This window comes from Olea europaea, chromosome 15 (assembly GCF_002742605.1).
Source record: "Olea europaea var. sylvestris chromosome 15, O_europaea_v1, whole genome shotgun sequence".
NCBI classification, from domain to species: domain Eukaryota; kingdom Viridiplantae; phylum Streptophyta; class Magnoliopsida; order Lamiales; family Oleaceae; genus Olea; species Olea europaea.
Genome location: NC_036251.1, coordinates 18,595,325 through 18,612,150, shown reverse-complemented (window position 1 = coordinate 18,612,150; position 16,826 = coordinate 18,595,325). Strand labels below are relative to the sequence as shown.

The 16,826-nt window shown below is 36.7% G+C and overlaps 2 protein-coding genes across 4 annotated transcripts in view; both read left to right on the top strand.

Annotated features, from left to right (window-relative positions):
• The first annotated feature begins 4,350 nt into the window (after nt 1-4,350).
• LOC111410355 (50S ribosomal protein L25) lies at nt 4,351-10,051 on the top strand. Its single transcript, XM_023040646.1, has 3 exons — nt 4,351-4,853; nt 5,011-5,140; nt 9,687-10,051. The coding sequence occupies exons 1-3, from the start codon at nt 4,470-4,472 to the stop codon at nt 9,908-9,910; spliced, it is 738 nt and encodes a 245-aa protein (XP_022896414.1). The 5' UTR covers nt 4,351-4,469; the 3' UTR covers nt 9,911-10,051.
• A 1,360-nt stretch (nt 10,052-11,411) lies between these two features.
• Nucleotides 11,412-16,826, top strand: part of LOC111410354 (mitogen-activated protein kinase kinase kinase 5-like) — a 6,802-nt gene continuing 1,387 nt past the window's right edge. Inside the window, exons 1-8 of one of the 3 annotated variants that reach the window (XM_023040644.1) lie at nt 11,412-12,038; nt 12,800-13,504; nt 13,582-13,669; nt 14,435-14,497; nt 14,581-14,744; nt 14,948-15,023; nt 15,910-15,969; nt 16,046-16,171. In XM_023040644.1, the coding sequence (XP_022896412.1) occupies nt 11,593-12,038; nt 12,800-13,504; nt 13,582-13,669; nt 14,435-14,497; nt 14,581-14,744; nt 14,948-15,023; nt 15,910-15,969; nt 16,046-16,171 (1,728 nt within the window). In that variant the 5' untranslated portion in view covers nt 11,412-11,592. Of the gene's footprint in view, nt 12,039-12,796; nt 13,505-13,581; nt 13,670-14,434; nt 14,498-14,580; nt 14,745-14,947; nt 15,024-15,909; nt 15,970-16,045; nt 16,172-16,826 lie in introns of all 3 variants that reach the window. The other 2 variants (XM_023040645.1, XM_023040643.1) reach the window with 2 other exon arrangements.

The window sequence follows — 16,826 nt, the reverse complement described above, 5'->3', positions numbered from 1 at the left end:
TGGATAACACTGCGATCATACTGCCAAGGTCGTCCCAACAAAACATGACACGCGTCCATTGATACCACATCACACCAAGCATTATCAAAATATTGTTTTCCAATCAAGAAAGACACTAAGCATCGTTTTTCTACCGTTACCTCACTGCCTTTATTCAGCCAAGACAACTTGTATGGTTTGGGATGACGATCCATCTTCAGTTGCAGTTTCTCGATAACCTCCTCAGACACTACATTCTCACAACTGCCACTATCAATTATCAGCTTACAGACTTTATTAGCAACTGTGCAGGTTGTGTGGAAAACGTTGGTCCTCAACCAATCATCCCCTGAGTCGCCCTTGGGAGTCAGCAGGCTCTTTCGAACGACCAGGGTCTCCTGACCATCTCCATATAGCACGTCCTCATCTTCACCCTCATCATACACGGGTTCCCCAACTTCCTCAAACTCCTCTATCATATCCTCCTCAATCAAAAGATTTTTATTCTTCTGACCAGCAGGCTTCCTGCAATCAGTCGCCCTATGCTCTTGTTCACCACACCTAAAGCACTTAATACTTGAGCTGGAACTATCTCGTTGTGGCTGATAAGCAGGACGAGATTCTTGAGGGCGAACTAGCTGACTTCCTTCACCTCTGACCACTGGCCTCCTACTTTACTGTTTCTCTACTGCGAGTGCTCGTTGATATGCTCAGAAACTGTCCACAATGAATGAAGGCTGAGAACATCCTGCAGGGGTTGCCTTAATCCCCCCAAATATCGTGCTACCACCTGTTCCTCCGTCTCAGATAAATCATTCCGAGCCATCAACTGATAGAATTCTTCAGTATAATCATTGACTGATCTTGCACCTTGCCTTAGTGAATGAAGCCTCTGAAACAAGGTTTGAGTATAGCCGAAAGGGAGGAAGTGCCCTTTCATCTTCTTCTTCATCTTCTCCCAGTTAGTAATTTTGGATTTCCCCCGTCGCTCCCGTGAACGCTTCAACTGTTCCCACCATGCAGATGCCCTACCTTTGAGTTTGATGGCGACTAGTTTCACTTTGACACGATTTGGAACCTCCTTATATTCAAAAATTCGCTCCACTTCATTCAGCCAATCAATAAATCCTTCAGCCTGCAACGTACCAGAAAACTCGGACAGATCCACTCTGAAATCGAGATCCACATGACGATCCTCCCATCCACGATGCTCCCAAACTCGAGCACGATGGTGATACGGGTTTTCGAAACTGGTATCGAAATCGTGACCTTCTACATCATGATTACCGAACTCCTGCTCCGCCAAACGTTGGGTTAACTCCCCAACTTGTCTCTGCAAATCTTCAATTGTCACATCCTGAATATTACGATCACGGTGCGGGACTTCCTCAATCGGAACCTGTCCTCGACGACCACGACCACGTCCACCAACCATTATAACTGATGGAATTTATTTCCCAAGAAGATGCTGGCGCTCTGATACCAACTGACGTCGGGTAGAATAGTGATTATCCTATTGACTTGTTGTAGCAGATGATTCGTAAGAAAAGAACGACAGAAAACGCCCAAAAAAATCAGAGAAAATACTCTGAATTCAACTCAATATTATTAATAATGCAGAATGATGAAAACTAACCCACAAGTCGGGTTAAATAGCTGCGAAATACGAAATTATGGGAAAATTACCAAAAATGGCAAAATCCAAAAATTATACCAAAATAAAATATTAAGTAAAAGAAGTAAGTTGCCAAAAATTTGGCTCAATTCGAGTTTTCTAACATATGGAAAAAAGGAAACGAAATATTACCATAAATAGTAAAAAATAACTTAAAATTGAATTTTGGAAAGGAAAACAGTGGATTTTGAGCTCGAAATTAACGTCCACCGAGCATAGCTGGGTGGCCACGACATGCGCGCCGAAGAGATCTTTCCGGATTGAGGTCATAATAGCGATTCCGATAACCGTAGCCAAAATTATGGCCAAATTACCAAAAACGCGTCAAATTCCCCCAATTAAGGAAATAATTGTGATTCACTTTCCATCTTTGCGCCGATCCGCCATCTCATGGTATCTCAGCGCCACCATCGTGCTATCTAACAAATCAGCATCACTCGACTCGGATCCTTCTGCATCACAACCCTTAAGCTTTTTGCCCATAAACATTTGCTTCATGTTTACATCAAGCAGTTGCATGGCTCTGATTCTTTAAAAGTGCATTCATGAGCTAGATAATTTTATTTTTTCTTCGATTTGGAACTAATTGCATATTCTTTTAATGATTTCAATTCAAAAATTCTGTCAGTTAACAAAAATATTTATCTTTCCGGATCCATATAATTACCCAACCCAATGTCCAACCCTTAACCCATCCAACTCCACTCAACCCATTGATAGGTCGTAGGGGTTAGGTGAGTTGGGGCTTTTGGGCCGGGGTTGAGTAGATCGAGGAAGAATGAGTATTTTTATGAAATGACAAATTTTTAAGAAAATCATTAGAGGTCCTTTCGATGCAAATTTATCCAATTGGGGGTGGGGGGAGGGGTTCTTTTAAAATAGAACCACATCAATCCCATGTAAATCTTCAAACTACCAAGTCGAAGAAATATTTTCAAGGAAAAATACATAATTACTATAGTTTCGAGCTACATTTTAAAATTAAGAAATTTGTAGAATTCTTTCAAAAATTAGGTTGTCATATTTTGTGACCACTTGATAAAAATTTGTGATGTGCTAATTAATTAAACAAATCAATGTCACAATAAAATACAATTTATGATCAAGATCGTGTATTTGTCACAAATTATGCAATGTCACAGTTACAAATACACAAATTATGAGTTATAATTACAAATTCAGTCGCAAATCATACATTTATATAGATTATATCTTATTTATTGATAATAAATTACCAAATTAATTGGCCACACAATTACCTAATTAAATTATCACAGATTACTCTTTATCTCTCTTATTCTATTCCACCACTGCTCGTACCTCAAATTCACAACCTACCACCATTATCACCACCATTTTCACTTTAAATCCATAGCCACTACTACCACCATCACCACTCTTCAAATTCACCACCACCACCTCTACCTCGAACCCACCACCACCTCCCTTTGCATCACAATTATACCTTGACGCACACAAATAGAGGCAGAAGCAAATAATTGATTGTAGCACCAAACAAACCTTAAACACATCATCGTCGTTATATGCAAGTTTCGACCTCCACCTTATTCTTGCCTATCATCACCAATCAAAAATCAAACTTTCATGTCGCTGCACCTAAAACACCTCGCTCAAATTTTTCCTTACCTCGCAGTCGCCTCGACTACATATTACAACCATACTTTATCTAACCATGCATCCATTGTCGCTAGCAACCACAATAAACGACGATTGCCGCCAATCACAACCTCCCACCACTCGTCATCGGATTCTATAATAAATGTCCACTGTAGTCGTCAAGTCCTATCTCCGTCGATCTCTCTTCTAAAGCCACTAACTTCCTTTGTATTCAACGACAATCACTAGTTATCAACCCCATATCAACAACATTGAATAGTCCATGCGGTGGCCGATGTACAAATCTAAGGCTATGTTTGATTGCAACCCAATTCCATGGAAAATGGAAATCAAATTATATCTTTTCAATTTTTTTTTGTTTGATTGAGAAAATTTTTCCTAAAATTCGAATTCCACCTTTTATGTCATTTAAGCTAATTTCCACGTTTTCCTTGAATTCCAATTCTCACCAAAATAGTGAGAATTGGAATTCTCGGTTACTGTAGCATTTTTTTCGATTTTTTTTTAAATTTTTTGTTGGCAATGGAAACAAATTTTAAGAATTATTGTAAAAAAATATTTCCCTTTAAATGACAATTTTCATGTAAAATAAAGCCAAACGAATACCAAAAGATAGATGATTTTCTTGAATTTTTTTTTTTGTGTTGGCAATGGAAACAAATTTCATCCCCAATACAAGTAAAATCTATCCATTTAATTGACAATTTTCACGTAAAACAAAGTCAAACGGAGATCAAAAAACACTTTTATTTTAACATTTTTCACATAAAAATTTATCTCAATCAAACACAATAATTTACAATTTTCAGGAAAATAATTTATAGACAATTCAATTCCCTGAAATTCGTTTTTAATTCAATTCCGTCTTTGCAATCAAAAGGATCCCAAATGTAAATAGATTGAGAGAATAAAGAGAGAGATTAGATAGAGATCGTTGAGAGAGAGATTAGATGTAAATTTTATATAATAGCTACTACGTGATAATTAAAAAAAAAAATTTAATCTGTTTTTTGAATTTAGTAAAACCTGATTTATGGTAATTTAATTTACATCCGAAACGAAGCCCAATTATTAGAAATCCATAAAAATTTATTAAACCCTTCAGGAACGTAAACCTTGCTGATCTTCACTCGACGGCCCCAAAACTCCCGACTTGCATTTCTCCAACCGGAAAACAATGTCAAAATGGTGGCGAGCGGCGGCCGGCGTCTTTAAGACTGCCATTGTAACACCATCCAGCCGCTGTTTCCACACGATTCAAGCTATTCCAAGAGAAATCTCCGGCCACAGAGTTTCAGTCCGAGAACGATCCGTGGGGCGCATTCCCGCCGTGGTCTTCTCCCAAAGCTACGTCCAAAGAGACCCTAACAACCCCACCTCCATCACCACTGACGCCTCGGTTTCACAAAAGGTCCTCCTTACCACAGAGCGGAAGCAGATTAAAGCGATCCTCAAGCATGTTAAGCTGCCGTTTTTCTGCTCGAATACTTTTCCCCTCCAGATCCGAGCCGGGTCGGGTTCTTCAACTATACTTGAAACCAGAAAAGTCTTACCCATTAAGGCAAGCGCTTTATGCAATTGCACTTATTATTACTTAATGATTGATACTTGACATGTAGAATTATTATGGTTTTTGACAAGTAATAAACTGATAGAGTTGAATACACACGATTTTTGTTACATTAACGATGGAGTTTCGTTGTATATTTGATGTGTAGATACATATGGACGAAGAGACGGGAAAGATTATGAACTTAGTTTTCGTGTGGGCAGAGGACGGAACAGAATTGAAAGTGGATGTGCCTGTTGTTTTTGCTGGAGAAGATGTTTGCCCTGGTCTGAAGAAAGGTTTGCTTTTTTGGCTCTGTTTCGTGTGTTTCCATATTTCTTATCTGGCAAACATACTTGGATATCCGGTCAGTGTTTTTTTATATGACTATGGACGAATATATGGTCAACAGTTTGATATATAGCATTGTTTGCTTTGCCACTCGATAATTTGGAATCTTTTGCTTCTGATTCTTCAGTGCTTGAATGTAAGTGTGTTTATTGAAGTAATCTTCTCTTGGAAATTCATATGCACAGGCTTAAGTTATGAAAAGAACATAAGCTTGCTAGTCCTTATGGTAATTTAGTTATGTTTGTGTATTTTTTTACTTTGTACTGATTTAGAGGTTAAATTGATTTTTTCTTTTTTCTTTTTTTTTGTCTCCAAGCTTCTAAGGAGGAACAATCTACTCAGATGTGCGTCTAATCTTGGGTGTCAGTCAACAAGTATTTCAGGCTTTAAGTGAATGCTAGTAGGGTTAAATGTTTCATTGGCTACCGAACTTTACACTCCGTAGCGGTTTACTCGCCCAACTTCTAATCGTACCAATTGCCACTGAACTTATTTCCGTTGCACTCTGTTACTCACTGATTTAAATCCGTTAATGAATCTTGCCAGCTGGACAATGGAATATCTACGTTTATAGTTAAGTGCTTAAGTGGGAGATCCATGTACCCAAACACGCCATCATCACTGCCATCATGGGCATTTCTTCAATTCCCATTTTCTTCCTCAAAACTTCTGTCAAATCTGATATTTTCAGCAGTGTCAGCCTGGACATCTCATCTACTGTAGCTGATACTTTCTCCGAGCTACGCCTTCGGTTTGGCCAACTTGAAAATCTCATCTACTATATTTTCAAAGGCTTCTGCTGCTGCACTTAAACCCATGCCAGTAAAAAGCAAGTTCCCCAGAGAGATATCTCTATCCCTGAAGACATGTAATGAATGTAATTGGAGAATGTGAAAAATAGGATTAAAAATCAATTACAAAGATGAGTCCAAATTTATCCAAAGATTCAATGCTAGTGTATCCAAAATTCGAGGGAGGTAATCCAGTATCATTTCTTGATTTTTGAAGATTTTAAGGTGAATTTTCACGTGGATCTTCAGAAACCATAGAATCATTTCTGGTGAATCCAAAATCTGAGGGAGATAATCTAGTATCATATCTTGATTTTTGAAGATTCTCCTCTTCACTCTCATTAGATGTGCTTGATATAATTGCCCCAAAATGAATATGTTTTTTTTATTCCAGTTTGCACAGAGGCGATTTTTGTATTTGTCAATGATAAGTCGTGTTTGGCTACATGGATCTTCCACTTGAGCACTGAACGGTCCATGTAGATATTTCGTTGCCTAGCTAGCCAGATCATTGACGAACTTAAATCGATGAGTAAGTGAGTGCAAAGAAGATATTTTCAGTGGCCATTGAGACAATTTTTAATGCTGGGTGAGTAAGTCACGACGGAGTGTAAAGTTTAGTGGCTAATAAAACATTTAATTCATGCTTGTATGTGAAACCAGTATCTGAATACATTGCTAAATGCTAATATTTCATCTTCAGATCCAATCACTGAACTTTCTTGCCAATTTTCACCGGCATATGTTATTAAGAAAATGCATTTTTCTCTAGTTTTTAGATATCAAATTGACCTAATAAAAAAATCAGCAGAGAGAAAAGCTAGTGTTGACAAAAAAAGAGTGGTAAGAAAAGGAAGGAAGAAGCAAAATTGGAGCATTTATCTAGAATTTGATGGAAACCGGACTTCATTACGATTAAAATTTAAATAGAAGTGTTAACATCAGATAATGATTGCTATCAAATAGTTGCATAATAAATTTGAAAATCCAGTCTGTCTGAACTTGGAAATGTATTGTGAGAGATCTTATGCATTATTCTCACTTCACAGATGAGTACCTAAAATGCTTTTTGGTAATGTGTTACATTGGTTTCTGCTAATATCTTTTCTACAGCCATTTAACCTAGAGAAATCGACACTTGCTCTTCCAACTCTTCGATTTTCTTCTTAAAAATCTCGTTTCAGTTGATCGAGGTATTTGCTGCAACCTTGTATTTTCTGTTCAAGCACAGCCACCTTCTATTTTCCTACTTGTGTCAGCACCTGCTCTGCATGTTCTGAACTTCAATATGAAGTTGTTCAACCATCCTTAGAAAATACAACCTCTCCCCTTTCTGTGCTTGGTGGATTCTGAGACACAGAATTTCCTGCACAAATTAGAAATCTAGTATTGATAAGTAATTCCTTATGAAATTAGGTCTCTAGTTCCTAATTTGAGGAAGGAACTATAGACCAAGGTGGTCCCACTAATCCTAGGAAAAACAAATAGTTCAGCAATTTGCAAACTGATAAGAATTCACAATATTAAAACTACTCCCAAAGTTACCATGATTGCTGTACCAGAAAATTCCTACATGATAGTCATACCAAGCATGCTTGAAATGGGTGAGTTCACATGGAGTAGGCTTGGGGTGGATTCTCAGATTTGATTATAGGTGATATATGGTGGATTGTATTAGTATCATGAGCTAACTTTTGGTCAAAGTGGGGACAATACCCTCATCAGTTAGTATCCAAGTCAGATATTCCCTGTTCGAGTCAATGCTGGAGCATTCTCATGGAGTGGCTAGGTAATACATAAGCATGCTTGAAACGGGGGAAGGTCCACATGGAGTGGGCTTGGGGGTGAATTTCCGAGCCTAATTCTAGGAAGTGATATAGGACGAGTTGCATTAGTACCATGAGTTATAGCTTCAATACCTTACAGTAGATTTCATACTAGCTGAATATTTTTACATCTTCAGTTACATTTGAATTACTGTAAGCAGGGGTTTATATCTTGATCTTTGTGATGGTTATTTTATCGTAAGTTGTTAATGACTTGATTGCATTGGGAGAAGTTAGTTGTTGTAGTATAGTATGCATGATGATGCGTTTAATTAATATCTTATTATTTTATTTTGTTATTGTTAATTAATTAGTCATTTATTGGATTTTTGTTATGATTAGAAATTTATTAATGAAAATAGATATGTTTTCTATAGTTTTATTTTGATTATGAGTTTATTCAACATAGATAAGTTTTGTAGAGTTTGTTTTGCTTTAAAAGTGTAGTTAGGAGTTTTGTATAAATAGGTTGTTATGATTCTGTTGTACGATGGTTGTTTTTGAATATGGAACAAAGCCTTGGAGAATTTTCTTCAATTATCCACCTAAATGGTTAATTCATGCATGAATTTTCTTCTATAATCCCGTATATTTTATTGTTTACGCTTCTGCCTGCATCACATAGTTTGTAAGAGAAGAAGTCATAGCTTGTATCTAGATCCTTGTGGCAAGCTAATGTCACATCTCCAGGTAGAATGCTCTCTGTCTGATCATTTTCTTTGATGGAAAAGCATCTTCCTCTTAAATTGACAGTTGCGGAGTTGAGCAGGGAAAGAATCTTCAGACTGAAACTTGAGCATGAGTAGAAGATCTTGAGCTTAAGCTTGGCTCGAAGTTCGATGAACCTGATAACTCCTTGTTTGAGCTTTTATCAGAGTGAAGAATTTACGTACTTAAGTTAGGCTTGATCAGTTGTCAATGCTTGAGCCTCATATGTGGTCGAGCTTAATTTTGTTTTCGGCATTAACTTCAACTTCATCCTCAACCACCTATACCAAGCTCAAAATAAAAATGGATCACAAGGGTACCCGCAGCTCTATTTAACATCATAGCAGCAGCATTGATGTGAAGACAGGAGAAAATGGCAACATGAAGGATGTGGTACCTAAAGATGCACATTTATTTGTCCTGACAGTGGTGACTAATTTACCAAACAAATAGTTAAAAAAGTTTTGTTGCTAAATTGGATAAAACTTTAAGAAGTTAGTGAGTTGTTCATGTAAATTATTTGTGGTCCAGTAATTTGGGTAAAATAGTTTAGGATGGAACAGCAGAAGAGTGGTTCAGTTCTGGTGGTGATGGAGTGTAGTACCAACAGGATTAGATGTTCAATTGGGGGTTGGAGATCAGAACCCTATAGAATTTAGGTCTTTGAAACAAAGTGCTTATTTAGTGAAATCATAACAAAGTTGTTTGAACTGTAAAAGGAAGTGTAATGTTCCATAGGATTAAATCAGTACCATTCAAAAATTTAAGAAATCTTGCCAGCCAGCTTGGGAAATTACAAACATGTTTATACGTGCTTGATCTTAACTCAGTTATTATTAAGCAACCTCTAACCTCAAATCGAAATTGCGTAACGTGAACTCTAGGAGATCTTGTGAAGTTCACGAGCATGCTTGACTGAGATGCGCCTCAAGTCTGGTATCTTTTGTAGTTTAACTACCATCAGCGACACTAGCATATTCCATCGGTTGTCAAGTACATTTGGTGGTGGGGTTTTTTTTTTTTTTAATGGACACGTACCTTGAAATTGCTGCAATCTTCTTGTAAGTGCTTAATTTTTTATACTATTTATTGCTGCACAATTTTGAGCATATTAACTTGAAATTTCCGAGTTCCACGAAAACTTACTTCTCCTTTTTATGCTAAAACAGGAGGCCGATTAAACAGGATAAGGACTAGTTTAAAGTACTTGAGTCCAGCCGAGCACATTCCTGCAAAAATTGAGGTGGATATAAGTAATCTAGATATCGGGGACAAAGTATCCCTGAATGATGTCGTTGTTCACCCGAGCTTGAAGCTTCTGAGTAAAAATGAGACCATTCCTATATGTAAGATTATGTCGACAAATATGGAAAATTCTGTAGCCACAAAGTAGTTTCTGAATCACAATCTCAGCGTGTTAAACATATGCTACAAATTTCTGGATCTGCCGGCTTAATAAATTTGTGCATTATTTATGATTCAAATTTAGTTAAGCTTTGTAATGTATTCATGAATGAGATTGCTGTTTATCTGAGTTATATTGCAGGTGACGTTTTTTTTGTTTTTAACCACATTTGCTGCTGTTATTTGACCAAAGGCATGGAAACACTTAATACCATGTTTGGTAGGCTGAACAGGACAACACTAAATAGGAAAAAGTTAAAACTACTGTGCACCAAACACGTCCTTATGGCTGAGCATAATGAGTAGGCTACATGAAATTGTCGAATAATGCATATACATTATGTGAGGAAATTGTCATGCGAAAGCGTTACATTTTTATCTTTTGTGGGGTGGGGATGTATTGGAAACCTACATTGCATTGATTTGCATTTCTCGTTTGTGGCGAGCGGGTCCTTATTTTGCCTCCATTTTTAATAGACTGGCTAAGAGACAAAAAGCCCAGAAGAAGTAACTACCAAAGAATTGAACAAATTCCTAGGAATTTCCAAATCAAAGCATCGTAATTTCTCTGCACCCCAATTGGGGTAAGTGGTAGATGGACGGTTTATTACCATTACATCAATGAATTGATCTATTTGTACAATGACTTTGACAAAATGTAGAGTGTAAAGATCCTAACCATTGAATTCAAAAATAATTTTTCAAATCAATGGATATTATGCTCGCCAACTCACACATTGTCAAATTTGTTGTCAAATTTATTGTACAAGTAGCATGATTGTTACATCAATTTCATTTTGTTGGTGTTGATTGACAATCTTGAAAGGCGACGTTGAGAAATTTAAGGCCTTGAAATTGATCAAATCTTACTAATGTTATTGATATGAGAGAGACTACACGTACAGAAGAAAAGTTGACAGAACTGCTCCAGAATAGATACAATGGGGTTGATGATTTTTTTTTGATAATATTTTATTTACATGGAGCCCACATCCCATGTGAGTATCTATATCATTTCTGTGAAAAAATCTTCCGTACAAATGACAAAAACCTATTGATACTTGTAGTGTTAAAAAAACCTTGCATTCCATTTCTTTACGATTTTTACAGTGGTTTTACTTTCTTGATAGTTGCACATAAAAATGCATGGACTGTGTCAAATCGGTTGACTTGGTTTAGTTTCTCTTTATCTGACTTTAGCAACCTCCATTTCGTCTAAATAAACAGTTTGATTTCCAAATTAACCTTAAAATTTTAGACCATTTCAAAGAAACTATAATATTGTTGACACAAGTGAAGAAGAAGAAGAACAACCCATTCAAAAAGAAGACTAAGCAACAAAGAATTCTAACACCATTTCATCACCGACACCACTAAAATATTTAATTATGGTAAATATCCATTGTCCCCTACTAAGATTAATATAAATTTTCGTAACGATTTTGAAATATTTATATAATCAGAATAAAGTGTGGTGATATATTATTTGGAGCGACCAAGAAACGACTCTCTTATTTTCTTTAGTTGTCATAAACCGCGTGCTTAGGCGTTTACATTTGGAGGGTCTCTTCTTCATCCACCACGCCACACACTCATTGTTCTTCCTGAAAATTCATTGTTATTTGCTTGCTGCCACCATTACATAAATGTAATGTGCGTATTTTTGCAATTATGCATTGGTGGCAGGGCGCATTCACACCCTCTTCAAAATCGAATTCTGATGACAATCTTATCGGCGGAGGAATGGGTCGGTACACGTTGAAAACGGACATGTGTTCGTCCACTAAGAGCCGCCAGCTAACGCGCGCAAGGAAGTTGCGGCATTTGACGGATAACGACGTGGAGCTTTGGCGAACGCCTACGCATGGCGTCAATTTGCCCTCTCAGCCGTGCCCTCAGCCGCTGCCCTTGCCGCTGCCGGAAGATCATGTTCTGTTGGGTCATGATGTAAAGTTGAATGGTTCCGCTACTAATTCGTATAATTTGCCCTCGCCCTACGACGCGCTTAGTAAAGTTGGTCACAGAGGTTGTGGTGGAGGTGAAGAGAGGAATATAGAAAGGGAGAAATCCAAGGAGTTAAATGCAGATACAATTGATGGACCCAATATGCTTAATAGGTATGGAAACACTACGGCACATGAAATTTCACATTGATTTTAAATTCACCATTGTTATGGAATAGAATTTTATGAATTGAGTATTGAGCGCGTGGTTATTGACTTCTGCGATTTAAAAAATAAAATAAAAGGGATGCTTCTTACATCCGCTGCATATATTCGTACTTTGTGGAATGTTTGATTTTGAATCTTATTTGATGTCATGTATATATAGCAATTCTCTGAATTTAATTTGAGAATTTTGATTTTATTTTCCGGCATCTAGTAGCACTGCATTGTCTAATATGTATATATTGAAATACTGGCTGCAGTTTAATAGTCAAATAAGAAAGAGAGAAAGCTGATGTTTCTGAATATTTTTTCTACACTTTTCCGTATCCAATTTGGATTATTTCATACATCTCTGTTCTCTTTATGAACTATATGTTTCGTTGCCTATTTGATTCCCAGCACGTTTGATTTATACAAATATTTGATGCTTTCATTATATCAAAACAAAAGTTGTTTAAAGCATTCAACTGCTGATCATTCTTTTATTTTCTTGAAAATTTTCAATCTCTGCTATGCTTATATAGTTTAGAGATTTGGTTCTTAGACTTTAATTGTCTTTTAGATGTAGCTGCGATTGAAAAACTCTTTTAATTGTCACTTTCTTTATTCCTTATTTATTAGCCAGTACTGTACTTATTACATGTTATAGTTGTTTTTGCATACAGGGATGTTTCTCTGATGCGTGTTCATTAATTCTCCCTTGTCAGCAGATTAGATGGCCAAGATACTCAGATGAATGCAGCTTGTACTGAAATGCGGTCGTCTGGGAAATCGTCTCGGGCAGAAAATGGCTTGGAAAGATCGTCAAATAACTACAATATCAATGTTCCTGTAAGTGCTCCAACTAGTCCTTATTCAAGCCCTGGACTAAGCCCTCCAAGAGGTGGAAGTGATTTTCTTGCAGCTCATTACCTGACTCCCCCAAGTATTTTTCAAGCTTGGTCTGGACTGGAGGTGCCACATTCAGATGCAAATCTTGGCCTAGGGTTTTCCTACCAAATATTACCCCAAAAAAGTGCATCAAGTGATGACAGCTCTCCCGTCCGTGGTCCAAGGGCAAGTTCCCACCGACGTACAAGTGTTACTAGGCCTTTGTCATGGCACGAGAGCAATTCTCAAGCCACTGTTCATCCCTTACCTCTTCCTCCAGGAGCTGCCTTGCCTTCACTGGCCACTCCAGTGTCCCCAAACCCATCTAGAACTGAATTTCCAGTCACTTCTATGCCTTCACAGCCAACTCCAATTTCTCCACTTGCACCTAAATCTAGTTTTCCAGGAGCTACAATGCCTTCACTGCCAACCACAATTTACCCAGTACCAGTTAAACCAGAATTGATGCCTATTAAAGGTAAATGGCAGAAAGGAAAGCTTATTGGGCGTGGGACATTCGGAAGTGTGTATGTAGCTTCAAATAGGTATGCAGGTACAAGACATTTACTTTTTCCAAGACTTCGTGTGGGATCACAACCTAACTAATTGTTATTGTCAACAGAGAGACTGGAGCCTTATGTGCCATGAAAGAAGTTGAAATTTTACCAGATGACCCAAAAGCTGCAGAGTGTATGAGGCAATTGGAGCAGGTCGTGTTCTACTATATACATTTCTCTTATTTTGGTATTTTAGAATCCTGCAGACTAATAATAAAAATGTAAATTCAATGTATACAAATTGTGTAAGTTTTGTCGAGCTCCTCATTTCATTGTTGATCATATTGCAGTCACGAAATATTGGATTTGTATCAGCTGATATTGGGTGGATATGATTGATATGCATATCTGAAATATCTGTGGAGGTTGATGGTTTTTCTCCTAGCTTAGGGTGCTTATGTATTTGATACCAAAGGACAAAGCTAAGTAGGACAGGAAATGAGAGAAGAAAGAAGATAAATATAAATAAATAAAGAGTATGACATTTTTTCCCCTTTACAAGAGTACAACTTATTAATGAAAAGAAATGTTGCCTTCAAGTCTGAGACTCTTAAAAACTTCAGCTAAGCCTGCTAAGGTGACAATCTGAGGCACTTGCACCATTCATTAAATGCATATGTATTCTCTGAATGCTTTGATCCTACTTCTTATGGGTGTCTGAAAATTTGGATTTGCTTATATTGCTTTATAACATTGTTCTATAGGCTCTTTTGTGCATTCCTAAGAATTAAATAAATAAAAGTCATCTTTTCTGCAGTTTGTTAGCTTCATGGAAAAGTTATTTATTTATAGAGGAGCCTAGGCTTCTCAATAGAAGAACCTATTGATCATCCCAAATATGCCACGCTGCTCGAGGTCAGGGTTCCTAAATAATGGGATCTTGTGCTTTCTTTTAATTTTTTTCCCCCTTCTTCGCAGGAAATCAAAGTGCTTAGCAATCTGAAGCATCCAAACATTGTGCAGTATTATGGTAGTGAAATTGTAAGTAGTTATCTTGGAGCTCAGATTTCTGCTTTAGGTCTGTATACATGCTCTAACAAGAGTCTCAATTTATGTGCATGCAGGTTGGTGACCGGTTTTATATATACTTGGAATATGTTCATCCTGGTTCAATCAATAAATTCATCCGTGACCATTGTGGAGCGATCACAGAATGTGTAGTTCGCAATTTTACTCGTCACATTCTATGTGGGCTGGCTTATTTGCATAGTACAAAAACCATACACAGGTAATGTTGATGCATTTTGTATGTTGATGAATACCCCAGGGAAATAGGAGAAGATAACAATTATTTTTCGAACTTCTATCGATGGACATATGGATGACAAATTGTCTTTCACAGCCTCACGGATTATGACATGAAGTTTTAGTTATGAGCTCACTTGAACATCATTTCTGGCCTGACCAATTTTGAGTCATCAAATTTTATAGGGACATCAAAGGTGCTAATTTGCTCGTTGATGCGTGTGGAGTTGTCAAGCTTGCTGACTTTGGGATGGCTAAACATGTGAGTTTAGATTTCTCAAAAATAGCAGAAATATTTCAGTATTAACAAGAGAATAGGGGAAATCTGAAGACCAATTGACTGAATGGCGTATAACACAAAGAGGCCTGTAATATTTATTATAACTTTATTGTCCAGGTTCTCTAGAGTGGAATTTCTGTTTGTGCTTTTATTTTTCTCTTTCTTCTTTATTTTTTTTGGGTTTTAGTAGTTCCATTTGCATTTGCATTTGCATTCTTCTAATTGAATAATATGTAACTATAGTAATCGTCTTTTTTGGTTCTCTCTCTCTCTCTCTCTCTTGGAAACATGAAATGTTAATTATATCTGCCACAGTAATACAAAATAAGTTGATATCTGGTGAAGATCATTCTATCATTGTCTATTATTTTCATGGCTTCAACTTTAGTTGGGTCCTAACCTCTTTTCATGTACAATACGTTTTATATTTTTCATGATTATTAAAGCACAGGCGAGATGGGGATCAACTTTGAGAGCAAGAACATGGTTGTTGGTATAGAAAAATTACGTGCAACTTTTCCCATGTTATAAGTGAGAAAACTTGAGATCAAGAGTTAAGTTGACATATTCTTGTGATACTGTGCCAAATTTATATGCTTTTAACCCGCCGCTCATTAACAGTTCAAAAATATGATGAATGCGGAACCAAGTTTGCGAAAAAACGTCAAAAAAAAAAAAAAAAAAAAAAAAAAAANGAAAAAAAAAAAAAAAAAAAAAAAAAAAAAAAAAAAAAAAAACACGTGGACCTCAAAACACAAAATATTTTATTGATAAGTGCTGCGCTGTCATTTCATGATAGATTAAATAATTTTACCATTTTTTATTTTTATAGTGGTTTTCAATCTGAATATTTCATCTTGATCTGCAGATGACTGGTCAAGCTGCTAATCTTTCGTTAAAGGGTAGTCCATACTGGATGGCTCCCGAGGTGCATATCCCTTGCACCCTCAGAATATTTATTCGCCATGATGCTTAACTATGCTGATGCATGATATTTCTTTCAGCTCTTGCAGTCTTTGATGCAGATAGACGCTAGTTCTGATCTTGCTTTAGCAGTTGATATATGGAGCTTGGGCTGTACTATTATTGAAATGATGAATGGAAAACCCCCTTGGAGTGAATGTGAAGGGGTAAGCTCCAGATGTTGACCGATGTGATTGTTTTGTAATATCAGTTACCTGGCAGATTTTCTGAACACAAATAATGTTACTATGATCAAAAGCCCTCATAGTACTGGAAATTAACACTTAAGATATTATAATTTTCTTTTTTTCCTTAGAAAAATATTCATAGCTAAGCCATGAAAAATATTCATTTCTAAGTGATAGTGTTGTCAACAGTCAAAGATATTGCTCCATGAACTGCTCAGGGACATGAAAGAGACAAACAATGCCTAATAAGATTCTGTTCAGACTTTGATTGAAATCATAACAACCTCTAAAGTCAAGTTTAGAGCCGTTGTTGAATAAATTTATCATAATATTATACTTCACAAGGTGAACTCAGTTTGCACGATTCCTAAAAATTTATCAATATGCTTTATTGAACGAGTTTAAACTGTCTCAGCTCCCATATACCATTGCCATAGTTGTGTACATTTCACTATTGTCTTGCTTGGGTTTTGTTGGACTTCATGGGTAGCATTAATAAGACTTGATATGTGTGATATTTTTGGTGCATCGAATCAATTCTTTATAGTTTTATTAAGTTATTCTATCCCACTGTATGTATCTACATTTAATTTTATTTGTTCTCAATTGTCATATTATTATTATTAGTTCCCCC